The 22,861-nt window shown below is 41.9% G+C and overlaps 1 protein-coding gene and 1 long non-coding RNA gene across 2 annotated transcripts; both read left to right on the top strand.

The window, feature by feature from the left end:
* The first annotated feature begins 5,256 nt into the window (after window positions 1–5,256).
* LOC309704404 lies at window positions 5,257–6,739 on the top strand. The gene is made up of 2 exons (XR_014276251.1): window positions 5,257–5,471; window positions 5,682–6,739. It is a non-coding gene; the product is annotated as an uncharacterized lncRNA (long non-coding RNA).
* Window positions 6,740–20,184: 13,445 nt separating this feature from the next.
* On the top strand, window positions 20,185–22,518 carry LOC309704387 (uncharacterized protein). Its single transcript, XM_082529517.1, has 2 exons — window positions 20,185–21,278; window positions 22,043–22,518. The coding sequence occupies exons 1-2, from the start codon at window positions 20,457–20,459 to the stop codon at window positions 22,376–22,378; spliced, it is 1,158 nt and encodes a 385-aa protein (XP_082385643.1). The 5' UTR covers window positions 20,185–20,456; the 3' UTR covers window positions 22,379–22,518.
* Window positions 22,519–22,861: the final 343 nt, after the last annotated feature.

Raw genomic sequence — 22,861 nt, 5'->3', positions numbered from 1 at the left:
CTGGAACTTTATACCATACCACATTTTCTCTCGTTTTGGTGGCTTTACTTTTATTTGAAATTGTAATTACAATGTTGAGAAAGTCCCTGTAAAGCTTTCATCCTTCCATAAGCAGGTCCTCTTAGCGTGGACCCTCATTTATAAACACAACTTCTCACCTCACAAATACCTTATCTGGAACAACAGAGATATTTTATAGAAAAATAAATCACTTTTCCTGGAAACTTGGCTCCAAAATGGGATCCTATTGGTGGCTCAGCTGGTTAGTAAAGAGGGACAACTACTTACTTACAACGACTTTATTGCACTATATAATTTTCCAATCAGTGTTCCAGATATCAAGCGGAAGACAGTCTGGATGGTCCCCCATAAATATTTGATTGTAAATAAGGTGAAAGAAGTCTCTTTTAAAATTCGACATACATGTTATCCAGCCAGTCACTACATGGTCAAATTCAAAAGGGACATAAATACTAATTGTACTTTCTGTGGGGATCATCCAGAAACGGTGACACATCTTTTTTGGTACTGTTCTTTTACACAGAGATTCTGGAAGGAATTTAGCAGCTTTGTTATTGTCCATATTTTAAGGGAGTTTTCTTTACGATGGGAAAATGTTTTATTCTGTTTCTTTAAGTTCCCCAAGAAGTATGAGAAATGTTTTTTATGATAAATTTCTTAATACTTTTAGCTAAATTTTTTATCCATAAATGTAAGTTTACTAACAAAACACCATATTTCTGTCATTATTTTAAGGATGTGCACATGCACATACAATCAATATCAGACTGCACCAACAAAAAGGCTCTCACAACAATATATGTATGTGAATTTTTGCGTGTATTCTTATAATTGTTACCTTTTTCTTTCACCCTTGGCTTTTTGTGTTCATGTTCTGTTGTATACTTCATCTGTTCGTATGTTGTATACTCATTGTTTGTTAAATAAAGTTTTAAAAAAAGACACGCTTTGTTTAGACCCCCAAAATCCTTTCCACGCCCACCCCCGTGACATCACGCTCCAAAGCCCTGTTACGTCACAGAACGTGGTGATGTCATAGTGACAGTCCTTTCATCCTTTGATGTTCAAGTCTATAAATAGAGGACAGCTGTCAAAGGGAATTCATTAAGCTATCGTTTTGTTGGAGTGATACAGCACATAAAAAAGCAGAAATGAGTTCGAAAGCTAACAAAGACAGAAATGTTAATTTCTCGAAAACAATGGTTAAAAAAAGTGAAAAAGAAAAAGAAACATATGCCAGACAGTTCGAGCAAAGACTGCAGCCAATGATCGACGAGGTTGAAAAGCTCAAAACTGAGCTTGACTACTTCAAAAACCTGCATACAGTCAATAAGAAATGGATCGAGGATCTAACAAAAGAAAACAATGAACTTTTGCAGAATAATAAGCTGCTGGGTTCGGTCTTGGATGACAGGACAAACATCGCAGACAGGTTGGACTCGATAAAAGATGACCACGAAGCTCTGGTAAAGTTCCGCGCAGAGACGGAGAAAACTCTGGCTGAGCTTAAAGAAAAACACGAGGACGAAGTCCAAGTCCTGCAAGGACTGCTGGAAACAGAGAAAGAAAAGGTGGCACGTCAGCAATTTCACAACAGCCAAGTTGTTGAATTATTATTGAAACGCCACAAAGAGGAAAAAAATAAGATGCAGCAGTTTTACCAGGAAAATACTAAAAAACTGGAAAACAAAGCAAATGCTGCAGACAGGAAGTTAGAAGAGGTGATCAACATGTATGACTCCAAAATAGAAAAGCTGCAGACGGCAGTAAAAAATAGTAGAGGTGTGACCGTCAATGCGGTTAAGGAACGCGAGGAAGAACGTCAATCCTCGCAGGGTTGGATTGACGGTGTTTTGTGGCATAATACACAGTTACAAGACGAAAATGAATTTATGGTTAAAAACATGAAAGAATTAACAGAGGAGAAAGGTCAAATGGGCAAAGTGATAGACGACCAAAAGGCCCAGAATATGGCGATCAAGCAGAAATGCCAGAGTAATATTAGAGCTCTGGCCTTGGAAAAGAAAATGAAGGCTATGCTTGAAGACGAAGTTGATTCTTTGAAAAAGAAAATTGAAGACGTCAAAAAGGCCCTAAGCACAGAGCAGGAAAACCACAGAAAGACAGCAGTGGACCGGCACAAAGTAAAAGCGGCACACAATCAGGCACTGGCTGAAAAGGTGGCGCTGGAAGAGAAACTGCGCTCCACAAAAAAGCAACGGGAAAGATTTATATCCAAAGTGAATTGGCTGGAGAAGAAAGAGCGCTACTTCCAAGAGGAATTGTGCCAGTGCGTTTTGTCCTTTGAAAAGGCATTTCCACATGAAGGTCACTTGAGAGGAAAAGAAAAGGTGGAATTTAGGGATATGTTCCACTACTTGAAAAATAAATACGTAGACGGAGTGGAAGGCACCCCCTTTGTTGGAACAACGAAGGAGTTTCTTGAAAAACAGCTGAACTGTCTACGTATCAGATGCAAGGATCTAGATGCAGCTTTACTAGATAAAACACGGGAGCTGGAATCATTTAAAAAGCAGTACAATGACATGGTAAAGTCTTCCGAGTACGCTTTATTCCGACAAAGAGAGGAGCTCATTGGACCAGTGAACCAGATTATCCAAAAGGCTGCCAATGAAGAAAAAGAGATAGGTCATCTAAAATCTAGAGTGAAAGACGCTCAACTCCAGCTTAAATTAGAAAAACAGAAAGGACAAAAGCTGGCATCGTTGGACCATAGAAGCATGATGGGGAGATGTTCTGAGGAGACTCCGTCTCAGATTAATCCTTGTCCACTTCCAGGGAAAACTACATTTATTCAGGTACGTCCAAGACACCCTGGCAGAAGTGCAGGTATGGCTTCCCCAGTGAATCCTCCTGTAGAGTCTCCATCAACACCACCTTTCCTCAATTCTGATGATGGATTACCACCAGTTGATTGTTAAAAATTAACTGCTAAAATAGGCCATTAGAAGTATACTTCATCTTGTCTCCCTATATCATGGGTGGGCATTCTCAGTCCACGAGGGCCGGTGTCCCTGCAGGTTTTAGATCTCACCTTGGCTCAACACACCTGAATCACATGATTAGTTCGTTACCAGGCCTCTGGAGAACTTCAGGACATGTTGAGGAGCTAATTTAGCCGTTTAAATCAGCTGTGTTGGTTCGAGGACACATCTAAAACCTGCAGGGACACCGGCCCTCGTGGACTGAGATTGCCCACCCACCCCCAACCGGTCGCAGCAGATGGCCGCCCCTTCTTGAGCCTGGTTCTGCCGGAGGTTTCTTCCTAAAGGGAGTTTTTCCTCCCCACTGTCGCCCAGTGCTTGCTCAAAGGGGATCATTGGATTGTTGGGGTTTTCTGGCTTTTACTGTAGTGTTTTTACCTTACAGTATAAAGCAGCTTGAGGAGACTGTTGTTTTGCCATGATGCAATATAGTATTAAATATGACTACATTTTAAAAACATCTATTATAGCATCAAAGTAAAACAAAAAAACTAAATGAAATGAATCAAAATGTCTAATCTGGCAAAACAAGAAAAGAAAAAAGGTTTCACCTTTAAATAAAAATCCAAATCACAAACACATTCTGATTTTTGTTGTGTGTTTTTTTTGTGTGTGTTTTTTTGTGTATGTTGTCACGTATAAAATCTTTGCACTCTGTCTCGGTGTCTGCCCGGCCGGCTCCGCAAGGCTACATATGTTTATTGTGTTGCTGCTTTCTTCCACTCGTCATTCTGCCTGGGCGGAGCTCAGGCCCACGCACCTGTCTGCAATTACGCTGCAACGTGTCCTGTCTGTATGGAGACTGAGAGCTGCCAGAGTAATAATGTAGATACAGGCCTCTTTCTCCTTCTGCTGCTGTTCATGCTTTTATTCCATTGATGTTGCTATCATTTGTAAATATATTTATTTGCTCTTATTTTATCAATTTACTGTCGTTCATGTATTTAATCTTCTTTGTATTTAAATATGATTTTTTTTAAGTAATGCCGCGAGATGGACAGTTAAATAAAGGTTTCATTGAATTAAAAAAAAGATTTAAAGATGACTGGTGGCGGAAGCAGAGCACAGACTGTCTGTGAGAATCTATCGCCATCGTGTGGTGCAGAGATATATTGCCATTGAATTTAGACAACGAAAGCTTGGCTCACAGAGCAGCTGCAACATGAACAAAAAACATTAAATAGCAACATGATATATTATATTATATTATATTATATTATATTATATTATATTTATAGCTGTCGAAATTAACGCGTTAATTGCGATAATTAAATTTTGGAATTAATTACGTTAGAATATATAACTATTTAGCGCAACACGCAGATAAGTCGCTCCCATAATTCCACTTGATTTGTTTACCGCGCCACTGAAAATGGAGAAGCAGGAAGCGGATGGCCTTCTGGATGGGGAATTTAAATACAAGAAGAACATAGATGGGACAATAAACAAACGCGTTGTAATTTGCACTCACTGTAGTAAAGAGTTTCAATTTCACCGTTCAAATTCGACCTTAAAATACCACCTTAATGCCAAACACGCGTTTGTCGGGGCAGCAGCTTCACCCGGCCTGCGTCAGACCACTCTTAGTGAACGCAGGCCACTCGGTAAGTCTTCTTTGGACAAACTGACCGACAATATAGCCAAATGGATAGCAAAGGACTGCAGACCGCTAAGCATTGTGGAGGACAAGGGCTTTGCGGATGTTTTAAAGGTTGCATCTCAGGACGCGTCCTACAAGCCCCCAGCGAGAAGCACAATAACAATTCGAATCCACGAACTGTATGAAACGGAGAAAAAGAAAAAAGAAGAGGCTTTAGTTCACACAGAATGCGTGGCTCTGACAGGAGACCACTGGACATCATTGAGTAATGACAATTACCTGGGAGTTACTGCGCATTTAATCACTGAAGCCTGGGGTCTGACATCCTTTGCGCTGACTATAATGAAAACGGAAGAGCGGCACTTTGCGGAGGCTTGTGCAGAGCAGTTCCAGACTGTTGCTCGCAGGTGGAGAATTGAGGAGAAGGTGACAACAGTAGGCACGGACAGTGCGCGCAATATGATCGCCGCGGCTCGCATCATGCCATTCAATCACATGCCGTGTACCGCGCACATTCTACAGAGATGCATCACAGTGAGTCTCGCAGACAGTGGCTTTGTCACTGCGCTGGCCAAATGCCGCAAAATTGTTGGCCATTTTAAGCACAGCCCAGCAAACACAGCAGAGCTGAACGCAGAGCAGGTGTCACTGGGGCGCAAGCAGGAGCCGTTGGCCCAGGACGTGCCTACGCGCTGGAACTCCACGCTGGAGATGGTGAAGCGCTTGATCCGCAACCAAACTGCAGTAACCGCGACTCTGGATAAACAAAAGCATAAACTTGTCCTCCTGACGCCTCCAGAGTGGGACAAACTCCAGAGACTGGAGACACTTCTAGAGCCCTGCAGGTGAGCCTGTCATTGTGACCATAATTGTAGGTTTAGATTAAATGTATCAAACATACATCTTAAATCAGTTTTGTTATTATGAAAATGTCTTATTTAAAAAATAAATGAAATCAAATATTTTATTAATATTACCTAGTATTAAAAAGCTTTTTTTAATTTGCTGTCTTATCTGTGTGTGTGTGTGTGTGTAAATGGCCTGCATTTGTATAGCGCTTTTCTAGTCCATAGGACCCCAAAGCGCTTTACACTACATTCAGTCATTCACCCATTCACGCACACATTCACACACTGGCGATGGCAAGCTACATTGTAGCCACAGCTGCCCTGGGGCGCACTGACAGAGGCGAGGCTGCCGGACACAGGCGCCACCGGGCCCTCTGACCACCACCAGTAGGCAAACACGGGGTTAGTATCTTGCCCAAGGATATTTGGCATGCAGCCAGGAGGCAGCCTGGGATCGAACCACCGACCTTCTGATTAGTGGCTGACCTGCTCTGCCACCTGAGCTACAGCCACCCCATGTGTGTATGTGTGTATTCCACTGCAGATATGTGACTGAACTGCTGGGAGGAGAGGCCTACGTCTCCTGCTCTGTAGTTCTACCAGCCTTCTGCCACCTGCGCCGTGTCATGGAAGTAACTGATGAGGACCCTGCATATGTGGTGAGGTTTAAAGAGAAGTTTAAGGAAGACCTTGCTTCCCGCCAGGAACATACCAACTATGCATGGCTCCAGATCGCAACTGCACTGGACCCACGTTTTAAAGACCTACGCAGTGTGCCCAAGACTGACAGAGAAGCAGTGTGGACCACACTGGCAGGCATGCTGCATGAAGACTCTCCTAGAAGATCACACACTGCAGAAGAAGGTCCAGCCAAGAAGAGGCTGAGCCTGCTGCAGATGGACTCTGACTCTGAGTCAGAGGAGGAGGTACAGCAGGACAGAGCCATACAGCGCTACAGAGCAGAGCCCTGCACTGCCTTAGAGGACTGTCCCTTACAGTGGTGGGCAGCTCATGCAGGAGCCCACAGCCAGCTGGCCCGCCTTGCTCGCAGATACCTGGCCACTCCTGCCTCCACATTTTGCCTGTTGAATTAGGCCTATGTTCTGTGAACTTGAAGATGTATATGGATAAAACAATGTGCTAGATTTAAACGGGTGGAAAACATTCAGTAAAAATCCCTCACAATTATTTGAAGCCCTGTTCTGCTTGTACTGCTTGTACTCACAATTAATAATAAATAAAACAAACAAGTGTGTTAAAAACCACTATCTGTCCCGATTTTTACACATATATACACACATATACACATATATTTCGAGTTGCGATTAATACATTTTTAGGCTGTGATTAATTCGCTTCCAGCACAACACCCAGCCTACGTCAGACCACGCTGAGTGAACGCAGGCCACTCAGCGTGGTCTTAGCATTAAATAACACTAACAAGTGTGTAAAAATCCGCTATCTGTCCGTATGTTTGCACACATTTTGGTCATATTTCGAGTTGTGATTAATCATGATTAATTAATTTTTAGGCTGTGATTAATCTGATTAAAAATTTTAATCATTTGACAGCCCTAATTATATTATATTATATTATATTATATTATATTATATTATATTATATTATATTATAGTGCAAACAGTGCAGGCTTCAGCTCTGGGGAACAAGCTGTTCCTCAGTTTGGGTGGATTCCGTCACTCACAGCGTTGTTAGCCCTCTTGTGCGCGCAGACTGCAACCCCCCCACTGTGCTTTGCCCTGATATCTGCAGTGTGAGGTTGGATCGCTCATTCTCATCCTCACACTGATGCCACTTATTTCGGTCTTTGTTTGACATAAAAGGGCATATTTGTCACTTTATTGCAACTATATTTGCACTCTTGAGCTCCTTCATTCACTGACTGATCATAAAGTTATTACTTGCGTTATGTATTCATCCGTTTGAACATAATTAATGAAGCCACATGTAATCACTAAAATTTGTATTTTGGGTACAATAAGAGAGTTTCAGATGGAATGCTGTTTTGTTTTGTTTAAATTTCACCAACTTGCTGATGCCCACGGTTGTGAGTGCGGCTTCTTGCTGTACATGGGTGGATGGTTGTAAATCACATCACAGATGCCAAAAACCTCTCAAACCAAGCCCCCTTGCCGGTGATGCTGTGCGCAACCTCGTGACGGAGTCAAGCATATTCAAAACACCCCCTCACCTCCCGTGTCAAACTCAAATGTCAGCCTATTTCATGTGTCACTTTTGGAGCAGTTGCCATCCCGACGAGCCATGGAGAAGTTCGTGTTTGTGTTATTTTACTTATTTGGTGTTCTGGTGTGTTTGGGCACCGGTCAGCACCATCGTGTTGAGCACGTGTTGGACCGTGGACACACCGGATTCAGTGGGAGAATAACGGTCAGGTGTACAGTTTACTGAGCACTGGGACTCAGTATCGTTTACCAGCACAGACACGGAGACGCGCTCAGCTTCTATTGAGAGCAAACAACCAAGTGAACCCTCCGGCTGCGTCCAGTAGACGAGACACACCGTCTGGGCCGGGAGCTTTCCGAGCATTCAGACTCTTAAACTGCTTCCTCGCATCTGCTTCATGAATATGAAGGGTTGTGGTGGGAGGAGGTGGTGTGAAATCCTCTTTTGTGTGGGGTGAGGAGGGGGGTGTTGTAAAAGTCCCCAAGAGCAATGATGAGAGAGTCCGGGAATGTCCGCTCCATGTGCAGTATCTGCTCCGCGAGTGCGCACTGAGCTGCCTGCGCATCCGCATCTGGCGGGATGTAAACAGCGGCCAAGATGAATGAAGCAAACTCCCGCGGAGAATAAAACGGTTTGCAGTGAATAAAAAGGTATTCCAGAGAGGAAGAGCAGTGCTGAGCAATCACTGTTACATCTGTGCACCAGCCACTATTAATGTAGAAGCAGACACGTCCACCTGTGGTCTTACCAGAGAGAGAGGCCTGCCGGTCCGCGCGCAGCAGATGAAAGCCCTCCAGCTTGAGCGCGCTGTCCGGGATGTCCTCACAGAGCCACGACTCCGTAAAACACAAGACACAGGAGGAGGCAACGTCTCTGTTCATGCTTCTCATCAGGGCCAGCTCGTCCATCTCATTCCTGAGTGAGCGTACGTTGGAAAGGAAGATCCCAGGAAGAGCAGTTCGCAGTCCGCGTCTCCTCAGACGCACGAGTGCGCCGGCTCGCTTTCCTCGCTTTCGGCGTCTCACTTTCCTGATCAGAGTCTGCAGTAAATCTGCCGCAGATGCGACAAATATTGGAAGTAAATCCACAGGTGTTGTAGTCCTGTAGTTAAGAAGCTCTTCTCTAGTGTAAGAATATCCAGAGGAGTGCCCAGACACAGAAGTTATGCACAAAAACAAAACAGAAGTAACGCACTGAAGCACCGGGGCATCCATACGCGGCGGCGCCATCTTGGAACAAGGGACTTGTCTTTGAAAGGTAGAGTGTTAATTACTAAAGCTGAAGGGATATCCCGATGAACATATGCTGCTCTCTCCTTACATCTGGATAAGAAAAGTAGTAAAGATATTGACCGTATGCTCTTTAATTTTATATGGAAAAACCGTACGCACTATATTAGAAAAACTGTTGTGATGAATAAGTACGAATCAGGTGGGCTTAACGTCTTAGACTTTTCTACTTTAAATAACACTTTCAAAATTAATTGGGCCAAACATTTTCTTAAAACCCTACCTCTATCTGGAACTTTATACCATACCACATTTTCTCTCGTTTTGGTGGCTTTACTTTTATTTGAAATTGTAATTACAATGTTGAGAAAGTCCCTGTAAAGCTTTCATCCTTCCATAAGCAGGTCCTCTTAGCGTGGACCCTCATTTATAAACACAACTTCTCACCTCACAAATACCTTATCTGGAACAACAGAGATATTTTATAGAAAAATAAATCACTTTTCCTGGAAACTTGGCTCCAAAATGGGATCCTATTGGTGGCTCAGCTGGTTAGTAAAGAGGGACAACTACTTACTTACAACGACTTTATTGCACTATATAATTTTCCAATCAGTGTTCCAGATATCAAGCGGAAGACAGTCTGGATGGTCCCCCATAAATATTTGATTGTAAATAAGGTGAAAGAAGTCTCTTTTAAAATTCGACATACATGTTATCCAGCCAGTCACTACATGGTCAAATTCAAAAGGGACATAAATACTAATTGTACTTTCTGTGGGGATCATCCAGAAACGGTGACACATCTTTTTTGGTACTGTTCTTTTACACAGAGATTCTGGAAGGAATTTAGCAGCTTTGTTATTGTCCATATTTTAAGGGAGTTTTCTTTACGATGGGAAAATGTTTTATTCTGTTTCTTTAAGTTCCCCAAGAAGTATGAGAAATGTTTTTTATGATAAATTTCTTAATACTTTTAGCTAAATTTTTTATCCATAAATGTAAGTTTACTAACAAAACACCATATTTCTGTCATTATTTTAAGGATGTGCACATGCACATACAATCAATATCAGACTGCACCAACAAAAAGGCTCTCACAACAATATATGTATGTGAATTTTTGCGTGTATTCTTATAATTGTTACCTTTTTCTTTCACCCTTGGCTTTTTGTGTTCATGTTCTGTTGTATACTTCATCTGTTCGTATGTTGTATACGCATTGTTTGTTTGCATTTGGCCAGCGCAGTGACAAAGCCACTGTCTGCGAGACTCACTGTGATGCATCTCTGTAGAATGTGCGCGGTACACGGCATGTGATTGAATGGCATGATGCGAGCCGCGGCGATCATATTGCGCGCACTGTCCGTGCCTACTGTTGTCACCTTCTCCTCAATTCTCCACCTGCGAGCAACAGTCTGGAACTGCTCTGCACAAGCCTCCGCAAAGTGCCGCTCTTCCGTTTTCATTATAGTCAGCGCAAAGGATGTCAGACCCCAGGCTTCAGTGATTAAATGCGCAGTAACTCCCAGGTAATTGTCATTACTCAATGATGTCCAGTGGTCTCCTGTCAGAGCCACGCATTCTGTGTGAACTAAAGCCTCTTCTTTTTTCTTTTTCTCCGTTTCATACAGTTCGTGGATTCGAATTGTTATTGTGCTTCTCGCTGGGGGCTTGTAGGACGCGTCCTGAGATGCAACCTTTAAAACATCCGCAAAGCCCTTGTCCTCCACAATGCTTAGCGGTCTGCAGTCCTTTGCTATCCATTTGGCTATATTGTCGGTCAGTTTGTCCAAAGAAGACTTACCGAGTGGCCTGCGTTCACTAAGAGTGGTCTGACGCAGGCCGGGTGAAGCTGCTGCCCCGACAAACGCGTGTTTGGCATTAAGGTGGTATTTTAAGGTCGAATTTGAACGGTGAAATTGAAACTCTTTACTACAGTGAGTGCAAATTACAACGCGTTTGTTTATTGTCCCATCTATGTTCTTCTTGTATTTAAATTCCCCATCCAGAAGGCCATCCGCTTCCTGCTTCTCCATTTTCAGTGGCGCGGTAAACAAATCAAGTGGAATTATGGGAGCGACTTATCTGCGTGTTGCGCTAAATAGTTAAATATTCTAACGTAATTAATTCCAAAATTTAATTATCGCAATTAACGCGTTAATTTCGACAGCTATAAATATAATATAATATAATATAATATAATATAATATAATATAATATAATATAATATAATATATCATGTTGCTATTTAATGTTTTTTGTTCGTGTTGCAGCTGCTCTGTGAGCCAAGCTTTCGTTGTCTAAATTCAATGGCAATATATCTCTGCACCACACGATGGCGATAGATTCTCACAGACAGTCTGTGCTCTGCTTCCGCCACCAGTCATCTTTAAATCTTTTTTTTAATTCAATGAAACCTTTATTTAACTGTCCATCTCGCGGCATTACTTAAAAAAAATCATATTTAAATACAAAGAAGATTAAATACATGAACGACAGTAAATTGATAAAATAAGAGCAAATAAATATATTTACAAATGATAGCAACATCAATGGAATAAAAGCATGAACAGCAGCAGAAGGAGAAAGAGGCCTGTATCTACATTATTACTCTGGCAGCTCTCAGTCTCCATACAGACAGGACACGTTGCAGCGTAATTGCAGACAGGTGCGTGGGCCTGAGCTCCGCCCAGGCAGAATGACGAGTGGAAGAAAGCAGCAACACAATAAACATATGTAGCCTTGCGGAGCCGGCCGGGCAGACACCGAGACAGAGTGCAAAGATTTTATACGTGACAACACACACAAAAAAACACACACAACAAAAATCAGAATGTGTTTGTGATTTGGATTTTTATTTAAAGGTGAAACCTTTTTTCTTTTCTTGTTTTGCCAGATTAGACATTTTGATTCATTTCATTTAGTTTTTTTGTTTTACTTTGATGCTATAATAGATGTTTTTAAAATGTAGTCATATTTAATACTATATTGCATCATGGCAAAACAACAGTCTCCTCAAGCTGCTTTATACTGTAAGGTGAAAACACTACAGAAAAAGCCAGAAAACCCCAACAATCCAAAGATCCCCTTTGAGCAAGCACTGGGCGACAGTGGGGAGGAAAAACTCCCTTTAGGAAGAAACCTCCAGCAGAACCAGGCTCAAGAAGGGGCGGCCATCTGCTGCGACCGGTTGGGGGTGATGGAAAGAGAATAGAGGGAGACAAGATGAAGTATACTTCTAATGGCCTATTCCAATTGGTGGTAATACATCATAAGAATTGAGGAAAGGTGGTGTTGATGGAGACTCTGGGGAAGGCCTTCGTCTGCCAGGGTGTTTTGGAGCCACTTGAATAAATTTAGTTTGCACTGGAGGTGGACGAGGTTTAATCTGTGGAAAGATCTGAGACGGAGTCGGAGTCTCCCCATAACATCTCCCCATCACGCCTCTATGGACCAACGGTGCGAGCTTTTGTCCTTTCTGTTTTTCTAATTTAAGCTGGAGTTGAACGTCTTTCACTCTAGATTTTAGATGACCTATCTCTTTTTCTTCATTGCCAGCTTTTCTGATCATCTGGTTCACTGGTCCAATGAGCTCCTGTTTTTGTTTGAATAAAGCGTATTCGGAAGACTTTACCATATCATTGTACTGCTTTTTAAATGATTCCAGCTCCCGTGTTTTATCTAGTAAAGCTGCATCTAGATCCTTGCATCTGATACGTAGACAGTTCAGCTGTTTTTCAAGAAACTCCTTCGTTGTTCCAACAAAGGGGATGCCTTCCACACCGTCTACGTATTTCTTTTTCAAGTTGTGGAATATATCCCTAAATTCCACCTTTTCTTTTTCTCTGAAGTGACCTGCATGTGGAAATGCCTTTTCAAAGGACAAAACGCACTGGTACAATTCCTCTTGGAAGTGGCGCTTTTTCTTTTCCAGGCAATTCGTTTTTTGTGTGAATATTTCTGTTTGCTTTTTTGTGGCGCGCAGTTGCTCTTCCAGTGAGATCTTTTCAGCCAGTGCCTGATTGTGTGCCGTTTTTACTTTATACCTGTCCACTGCTGTCTTTCTGTGGTTTTCCTGCTCTGTGCTTAGGGCCTTTTTTAGGTCTTCATTTTTCTTTTTCAAAGAATCAACTTCATCTTCGACCATAGCCTTCATTTTCTTTTCAAAGGCCAGAGCCCTAATATTTCTCTGACATTTCCGTTTGATCTCCATATTCTGGGCCTTTTGGTTGTCTATTACTTTGCCCATTTGATCTTTCTCGTCTGTTAATTCTTTCACGGTTTTATCCATCAATTCATTTTCGTCCTGTAACTTTGTATTACGTGTCAGAAGACCCTCAATCCAACACTGCGAGGATTGATGTTGTTCCTCGCGTTCTTTAACCGCATTGACGGCCACACCTCTACTATTTTTTACTGTTCTCTCAAGCTTTTCTATTTTGGAATCATACATTTCCATGACCTCTTCTAACTTTCTGTCTGCAGCATTGGCTTTGTCTTTGAGTTTTTTTTAGTATTTTCCTCGTAAAATTGCTGCATCTTATTTTTTTCCTCTTTGTGGCGTTTCAATAATAATTCAACAACTTGGCTGTTGTGAAATTCCTGACGTACCACCTTTTCTTTTGCTGTTTCCAGCAGTCCTTGCAGGACTTCGACTTCGTCCTCATCATCTGTGATTAGGTATTGAAACAGCTGTTTACTCCCCAGATGTTTGTGTCCTCAAAGAAATTCCATTTAGATTTATGTGAATGTATTGTGCAGGTACTTTCTCTGCTTCGCCCTCATTGCTTGCTTTATCTGAGGACATAATCTGCCTTCTTTCAGCTTGGGGTAGGCCTCAGTTTATGTTTTAAATTAAAAAGCTTGAAGACAAAGTGAACTCTGGACAGGCGTGTGGCCTACCTGAAGCCCAGGTGGGCTTGTTGATAATCACATTTTCACACTCATCTCGGGGCACATCCGTGGTGTTCTGGTGCCAGCCTGTCCCCTCTGTTTTTGTGGGGGTCTTCCCCACATACGAAAATGGCCGCTTCTGCCTGGAGGGAGTTTTTTATTTTTGCTTTGCAGCTGCACAGGATCTGTATAGAAGTTTTAAACACTTCTATTTTAGGCAAATTTATAATATTTTAGACGACAGCACTGTTACGAGTTCAAAAATTGGGGATGGAGACAAGAGGAAAAACCACAATAACAACACTGGTCCGGCCGGGTTAAGTCAAACGATGATTTTAATGATCACACGCGTGGGAGATGGACACTGTATGCAGACAGCCTCAGATCTCAAAATGGTGGAGCATTGATAAAACTCTTATAGCCTCTGGTGCCCCCACCTTATCATAAAAGCCTAAACATTCACATGCTTTCTCTCACACGGCGCCTAAGCTACGACCTTGGCTCCCTGTTTATCTGCTCCTGCTGAGATGGGGCAGAAAACTCCAGCATGTTCCGTTCTCTTCTAATCAGACAAATAAGGCGATGACTTTTCTGCAAACAGTATTTCTTATAACTCAGCAGTATAATGCATCATGAAACAATATCATCCATTCACAATAAATCAGCAGTGTAATGCAAATCAGTTTAACAAATGCAATAGTTATCACCCTCTCCTAATTCAGGAGAATAATGCAAACTAAAACTACATAATAATTCACAATCTTTAATTAGGGGTCTAACATGGCATAAAATAATATTATAAATCTCACAGCACATAAAACACTGTTTGCTTGGATGTGTGTGTTTGTGTGTAAAAAGTGAGATGTTCAGAGGTCTTGCTTCATGGTATCGAACAGCCCACACAAAACAGGTTCTGTATGATTTAATTTAAGTGCTGATGTAAACCACAATGTTCAGCAAACATCTATCAGGTCATTGGACTGTATTTTTTTAAAGCTTAAGTATGCGCACATGGGATATATTAAAAACTGACAAGCCGTTTGAACACATGATGTGAAATCACTTAATCAACCTGCTGGATTTTCCAAAAGTTAAAATATTTATACTACTTTGGCACATTGCTCTTAACTTATTAAGGTGGCTATTAGTGAGGGTCATGATAATCAATTCAATTGAGCAGAAGTGACATTCTTACTTCGATTCGTCCAAATTCATGTGAGTTCCAGTCTGTTCAGCCTGTTTCTGTGTAGCACCAAGCAGTAGACCTAAACCTGGATGTGCTTCTGGGTTCTGCCTCTAATGAAAACGGATGAGTGTAAAATGCAACCATTGTTTGTAGTTTGCTGCCACCTACTGAGTGAAAAAAGAACTGAAGTTGTAAAAAGTCACTATTCCTAATGATAGGCTTCGTTTTGTTTCAGTTTCAGTTCACTATACAGCTCATCAAACTGTTTTCCCTTTACGTTTTGATATACATTGTGAAGTTTGGGTTGTCATGTCTACGTCTCATTATGTTTCCTGTTTTATTGTGAAGAGGTCTGGTGTTTCTGTGTTCATCGTGTTCAGTTTTACTCTTCCCCTGTGGCGTTGTTATGTTCATGTTGATCTACTGTGCCTTTCTGTTCCATGTTTCAGATCCCTATGTTCTGTCTCCCCCAGTCTGTTAAGTCCACATGTCTTGAGTTCCGTCAGTGTGTTTCCTGTTTTACTTTCACAGTCTGTTCTATGTTAATGTTTCTAGTTTTGCTTCCCTTGCCTCGTCCTGCTTAATTACTCTCAGCTGTGCTCTCCTCCTGTGGCTCATTCCCCCTCGTTATCCCTCAGTGTATTTAAGCCCCATGTTTCTCTTTGTCAGTGTTGCGTCCTCCATCATAGCTGTGTGATTTTTCCCTGTGGCTCCTTGTGCTTTAGTTTTTCCCAGTTTAGGTTATTTTGTATTGTTTTTCGTGTCCCACTCCACGCCAGCAATAAAGCTGTGTTTTTTGAGTTTAACTTTTGACTCTGTGAGTTTGCGTTTGGGTCCTTCTCCTGCCTGCCACACAGCCGAACTGTGACACTAAGTAAAGAGAAGGAAGAACACAGAAAGACAGCAGTGGACAGGCATAAAGTAAAAACGGCACACAATCAGGCACTGGCTGAAAAGATCTCACTGGAAGAGCAACTGCGCGCCACAAAAAAGCAAACAGAAATATTCACACAAAAAACGAATTGCCTGGAAAAGAAAAAGCGCCACTTCCAAGAGGAATTGTACCAGTGCGTTTTGTCCTTTGAAAAGGCATTTCCACATGCAGGTCACTTCAGACAAAAAGAAAAGGTGGAATTTAGGGATATATTCCACAACTTGAAAAAGAAATACGTAGACGGTGTCATGGTCCTGAGTCTGAGGACTCAGTGTTTTGTGTTTCCTTATGCTTTTGTTCATTCCGAGTGTGTATTCTGTTGTTATTTTGCCATTTGTTAGGTTTCTGTTCTTTGCCTGCCTGCTCCCACTTCTCTGTGTTCCCTCTGTCTGTCCATGGTGTTTTTGTGTCTGCTCATGAGTCTGCCTGTCAAGTTCAGTGTCCTGTCTGGTTCTCTGTCTGTTAATTTCCTGTTTTATTCTGAAGGTTCATGTCTGATGTGAGTGTGTTCAGTTTACATTTCCCCTGTCCCGTCAGCTCTGATTTCTCCCAGCTGTGTTGCCCTCCTGTCTCTTATCCCCTGATTACTGGTGTGTGTATTTAAGCCCTGTGTGTTCTCCTGCCTGTTGCCGGTTCGTCTGTATTACTCCATGTAAGTCCGCGCTTTTCTGCATTCATCTGTGTCTCTCTGCGTCTCTGTATCCTCCGTCAGTCTGCGTCTCTCTGCCTTTCTCCCCGTGTCCTGTGGATTTCTAGTTGCTCTTTAGTTTTCCCAGTTTAGGTTTCCGTTAGTTTGTCTCATTATTCGTTTTCTGTTCCTGCCACTGACACCTTGTAAATAAACTCCACTAATCTTTTCATACACTGCTTGCTCTTGGGTCCTTTTTCCAACTCCACACGGCTCGCCTCGGCAGCCGTGACAGACGGTGTGGAAGGCATCCCCTTTGTTGGAACGACCGAGTTTCTTGAAAAACAGCTGAACTGTCTACGTACCAGATGCAAGGATCTAGATGCAGCTTTACTAGATAAAACACGGGAGCTGGAATCATTTAAAAAGCAGTACAATGATATGGTAAAGTCTTCCGAATACGCTTTATTCAAACAAAAACAGGAGCTCATTGGACCAGTGAACCAGATGATCAGAAAGGCTGGCAATGAAGAAAAAGAGATGGGTCATCTAAAATCTAGAGTGAAAGACGTTCAACTCCAGCTTAAATTAGAAAAACAGAAAGGACAAAAGCTCGCACCGTTGGTCCATAGAGGCGTGATGGGGAGATGTTATGGGGAGACTCCAACTCCGTCTCAGATCTTTCCACAGATTAAACCTCGTCCACCTCCAGTGCAAACTAAATTTATTCAAGTGGCTCCAAAACACCCTGGCAGACGAAGGCCTTCCCCAGAGTCTCCATCAACACCACCTTTCCTCAATTCTTATGATGTATTACCACCAATTGGAATAGGCCATTAGAAGTATACTTCATCTTGTCTCCCTCTATTCTCTTTCCATCACCCCCAACCGGTCGCAGCAGATGGCCGCCCCTTCTTGAGCCTGGTTCTGCCGGAGGTTTCTTCCTAAAGGGAGTTTTTCCTCCCCACTGTCGCCCAGTGCTTGCTCAAAGGGGATCTTTGGATTGTTGGGGTTTTCTGGCTTTTTCTGTAGTGTTTTCACCTTACAGTATAAAGCAGCTTGAGGAGACTGTTGTTTTGCCATGATGCAATATAGTATTAAATATTACTAAATTTTAAAAACATCTATTATAGCATCAAAGTAAAACAAAAAAACTAAAGTATACTTCAATGAAATTAATCAAAATGTCTAATCTGGCAAAAAAAAGAAAAGAAAAAAGGTTTCACCTTTAAATAAAAATCCAAATCACAAAAATTCTGATTTTTGTTGTGTGTGGGGGTTTTTGTGTGTGTTGTCAAGTATAAAAGTTTTGCACTCTGTCACGGTCTCGATGTCTGCCCGGCCGGCTCCGCAAGGTTACATATGTTTATTGTGTTGCTGCTTTCTTCCACTCGTCATTCTGCCTGGGCGGAGCTCAGGCCCACGCACCTGTCTGCAATTACGCTGCAACGTGTCCTGTCTGTATGGAGCCTGAGAGCTGCCAGAGTAATAATGTAGATACAGGCCTCTTTCTCCTTCTGCTGGTGTTCATGGTTTTATTCCATTGATGTTGCTATCATTTGTAAATATATTTATTTGGTGTTATTTTATCAATTTTCTACTACTGTCGTTCATGTATTTATTTATTTTTTTGTATTTAAATATGATTTTTTTAAAGTAATGCTGCGAGTTAAATAAAGGTTTCATTGAATAAAAAAAAGATTTAAAGATGACTGGTGGCGGAAGCAGAGCACAGACTGTGAGAATCTATCGCCATCGTGTGGTGCAGAGATATATTTCCATTGAATTTAGACTACGAAAGCTTGGCTCACAGAGCAGCTGCAACACGAACAAAAAACATTAAATAGCAACATATTATATTATATTATATTATATTATAGTGCAAACAGTGCAGGCTTCAGCTCTGGGGAAGAAGCTGTTCCTCAGTTTGGGTGGATTCTGTCACTCACAGCGTTGTTAGCCCTCTTGTGCGCGCAGACTGCAACCCCCCCCCCTCCCCTGCCCCCCCACTGTGCGTTGCCCTGATATCTGCAGTGTGAGGTTGGATCGCTCATTTTCATCCCCACACTGATGCCACTTATTTCGGTCTTTGTTTGACATAAAAGGGCATATTTGTCACTTTATTGCAACTATATTTGCACTCTTGAGCTCCTTCATTCACTGACTGATTATAAAGTTATTACTTGCGTTATGTATTCATCCTTTTGAACATAATTAATGAAGCCACATGTAATCACTAAAATTTGTATTTTGGGTACAATAAGAGAGTTTCAGATGGAATGCTGTTTTGTTTAAATTTCACCAACTTGCTGATGCCCACGGTTGTGAGTGCAGCTTCTTACTGTACATGGGTGGATGGTTGTAAATCACATCACAGATGCCAAAAACCTCTCAAACCAAGCCCTCTTGCCGGTGATGCTGTGCGCAACCTCGTGACAACCACATGACTGATACTAACTCCTGAGCTGACTGTATGCTAACATGCGCCACAAATAAGGGTCATATTTGGATTTAAAACAATCACCGAGAAGCTTCCACTGAATGCTACTTTCCCCTGCATGACACTGAAATCATTAACACATACTAACCCTCCATACCCTGTAGGAAACTCACTTGCTTGGAATAACATTTCAACAGGGAAAGAGTTGAGAGCAAATGTCCTTCTCTTGAACCTTCTGTCAGTCAGACAAGTGTAGCTTGGGCTTTTCTTTGCACAGGACAGGATTAACAATGGCGACATAAACGAGCTAAGGAAGCATAGAAACTGCAGAAAGGGCGTATGGCTCCTGTGTCAGTGAATCCAAACTACCTCTATGTTTGAACAAATCCAGTTACACAGCTCAAGAAAATATTACTCTAACGGAAGAAAAAGGCAGTATGTGTCTCAGTAGTACTAAAAAGCTATTATATCAAAACGTAAAGGGAAAACAGTTTGATGAGCTGTATAGTGAACTGAAACTGAAACAAAACGAAGCCTATCATTAGGAATACTGACTTTTTACAACTTCAGTTCTTTTTTCACTCAGTAGGTGGCAGCAAACTACAAACAATGGTTGCATTTTACACTCATCCGTTTTCATTAGAGGCAGAACCCAGAAGCACATCCAGGTTTAGGTCTACTGCTTGGTGCTACACAGAAACAGGCTGAACAGACTGGAACTCACATGAATTTGGACGAATCGAAGTAAGAACGTCACTTCTGCTCAATTGAATTGATTATCATGACCCTCACTAATAGCCACCTTAATAAGTTAAGAGCAATGTGCCAAAGTAGTATAAATATTTTAACTTTTGGCAAATCCAGCAGGTTGATTAAGTGATTTCACATCATGTGTTCAAACGGCTTGTCAGTTTTTAATATATCCCATGTGCGCATACTTAAGCTTTAAAAAAATACAGTCCAATGACCTGATAGATGTTTGCTGAACATTGTGGTTTACATCAGCACTTAAATTAAATCATAAAGAACCTGTTTTGTGTGGGCTGTTCGATACCATGAAGCAAGACCTCTGAACATCTCACTTTTTACACACAAACACACGCACGCAAGCAAACAGTGTTTTATGTTCTGTCGTCTAAAATATTATAAATTTGCCCAAAATAGAAGTGTTTAAAACTTCTATACAGATCCTGTGCAGCTGCAAAGCAAAAATAAAAAACTCCCTCCAGGCAGAAGCGGCCATTTTCGTATGTGGGGAAAACCCCCACAAAAACAGAGGGGACAGGCTGGCACCAGAACACCATGGATGTGCCCCGAGATGAGTGTGAAAATGTGATTATCAACAAGCCCACCTGGGCTTCAGGTAGGCCGCACGCTTGTCCAGAGTTCACTTTGTCTTCAAGCGTTTTAATTTAAAACATCAACTGAGGCCTACCCCAAGCTAAAAGAAGCTAAACCTATACACCATGGACAGAGACAGTCTGATTGAGTTTTATTTTAGGCTGGGAATGAGCTACAAACGCATTTTGAAAAGCCTGGCAATGCAAGGAACCATCATTACGGAGAGACATTTAAACCGGATATTGAGAGCCAAGTCGCTTTACAGACGTAAGTACGACCTGGACGCCGGGATAGATTTTATTGTGAACCAACTGCAAGGGCCTGGGAAGGATCACGGTTATCGGTGGATGTTTACAAAGTGCAAACAACACGGCACTGCGATCAGGAAAGAAGACGTCAGGATCCTCATCTCTTTACTGGACCCATTAGGTTCCCAGGTTCGCCAGACCACACGTCTCAGAAGGAGGCAATATTTTGCTCAGGGGCCTAACTTTGTGTGGCACATAGACTCTTATGACAAACTAAAGCCATATGGGATATGTATTAATGGATGCATCGACGGTTTCTCACGCAACATCATTTGGCTGCGGGCCGCACACACTAACAGTGACCCAAAGGTTATCGGAGGTTACTTTGTGGAAGCAGTGGAGAGTCGTGGGGGTTTCCCCAGGCTCGTACGAACTGACATGGGCACTGAGAACGTGTTGGTCAGAGACCTCCAGCGTTATTTACAGAGAAATGACGGGGATGATAGAGCAGGAGACAGAAGCTATGTCACAGGAGCAAGTACGGCAAACCAGAGAATTGAGAGCTGGTGGGCAGTGATGAGAAAAGAAGGAGTCGAGTCATGGATCAAGCTTCTAGGAGAACTGAAGGACGAAGGATTCTTCTTTGGGGATTTCATTGACAAAGCTCTGTCACAGTTCTGCTTCATGTCAATCATTCAGGTAAATGACCCATATTATGATAACCAGTGGTGGTAATTAATTACATTAAATTACGCTGTTTTAGCAGTAAGGGTAACAAAATAATCGTTTACATACCGTAGTTAAAACGACATTACCTTTACCGAACGGTAAATGCAATGTATTCCTAACGTTGTTGAAGTAGGTCAACTGCACTCTGTATGTGCGTAATGGAGGCTGAAGCATCGACCCAGCCAAAGTTTTTAAATCAGGGAACACTTTGCCAATTGAACTGATCAGAAGTCAGCACGACTTAAATGTTGTTTTTTTCTGATCGGAGGACATTATCCTTGTCTGCGCTCATTCTGCATCAGCAGTTATGCTGCAGCTACCGATCTGTCACTGCCAGTCTGTCAAAAGCAGTCAGAGGCTTCACGCATCAGTAACTCTTCAGCGCTCTATCATTGGTACATTCAGGACTCAGATGATATTGGATCCCCTCATGGGATTGAAAAATATTGATTTTGTCACCTGTATTATGCGCATAAAGTTGAAAAGCTTTGCGCATCCGGACCAAGATTAGTATTAGTATTAGTATAAAGCCCAGATCCCACAACTCAGTGGTTTGCCTGGTGTGGTTCTTTCTTTTCTTTTTTTGCAATCACTCCCTCTTCCTTTGGTTTTCATTAAACTGCATCCAAACATTGCTGCTTTTCAATTCATTTAAGGATGCACCACACTTATTGTCGACCATTTTAAAAATGCCTTGTATTACAGCTCTGACCTAATTCTTGTTTCTTCATCAGGAGGTATTGAATGACATCCGGAGTGTTTGGAATGCTCACCGTATAAGGCCCTCAAAGAATAACAACGTGCCCTGTGGGATACCTGATGTCATGTACATGGCCCCTCACCTTTGGGGTGCAGAAGACTGTCTCGTTCCACTGACAGAAGATTTGACCTTGTGTAAAAATAGCTGCACTTTTGTTAGTTCAGTCCCATGTGATGTGCAAGTGTTTGATTTGTGCACAATAATAATGGAGGAATCAAGCTTGGAATTCCCATCTACCATGTCCCAGGCCCTTGATTTATATTTTCATCTCAGGGATACAGTTCGTTCACAGTTATTTGAGGCTACTTAAATGGACACAAACATACAAATGTAGTACATTTTGTACTTCAGTACGTATTCCTACAGCTTAATGTACTTATTATTAAGTAATTATTTTTCTCCAGTGTGTACTTATCTTGTCTTTGTATCAAAATTATCAGAAAAGACTGTATAACATAATTTTCATTTTATCCATGTCAGTAAATTAACTCATCATGAAGTGTTGCTTGCTCTTGGTAGTGTTAAAATCTCCCAATTCTTTGAATCTTTGGGCTGAAGGAAGGACAATACTCGGTGTATAAATGCTCAATCAACAATCTTTTATTTCCATACAATCCAACACTTTATGAGCATAAGCCATCATGATGGGGAGACATGCATGAAGAGGGTCACAGCAAATCTCAAAATGGTGACGGGCTACTCCGCTTCTTATAGCCTCTAGTGGCCCCCACCTAGTCGTAAAAGCCTAAACATTCACATTCTTTCTCTGTTACGGCGCCTAAGTTATGACCTC

This window comes from Aulonocara stuartgranti (genome assembly GCF_965226115.1).
Source record: "Aulonocara stuartgranti genome assembly, chromosome: 4".
Classification (NCBI taxonomy): Eukaryota; Metazoa; Chordata; class Actinopteri; order Cichliformes; family Cichlidae; genus Aulonocara; species Aulonocara stuartgranti.
This window is presented reverse-complemented; position numbering and strand designations above follow the sequence as displayed.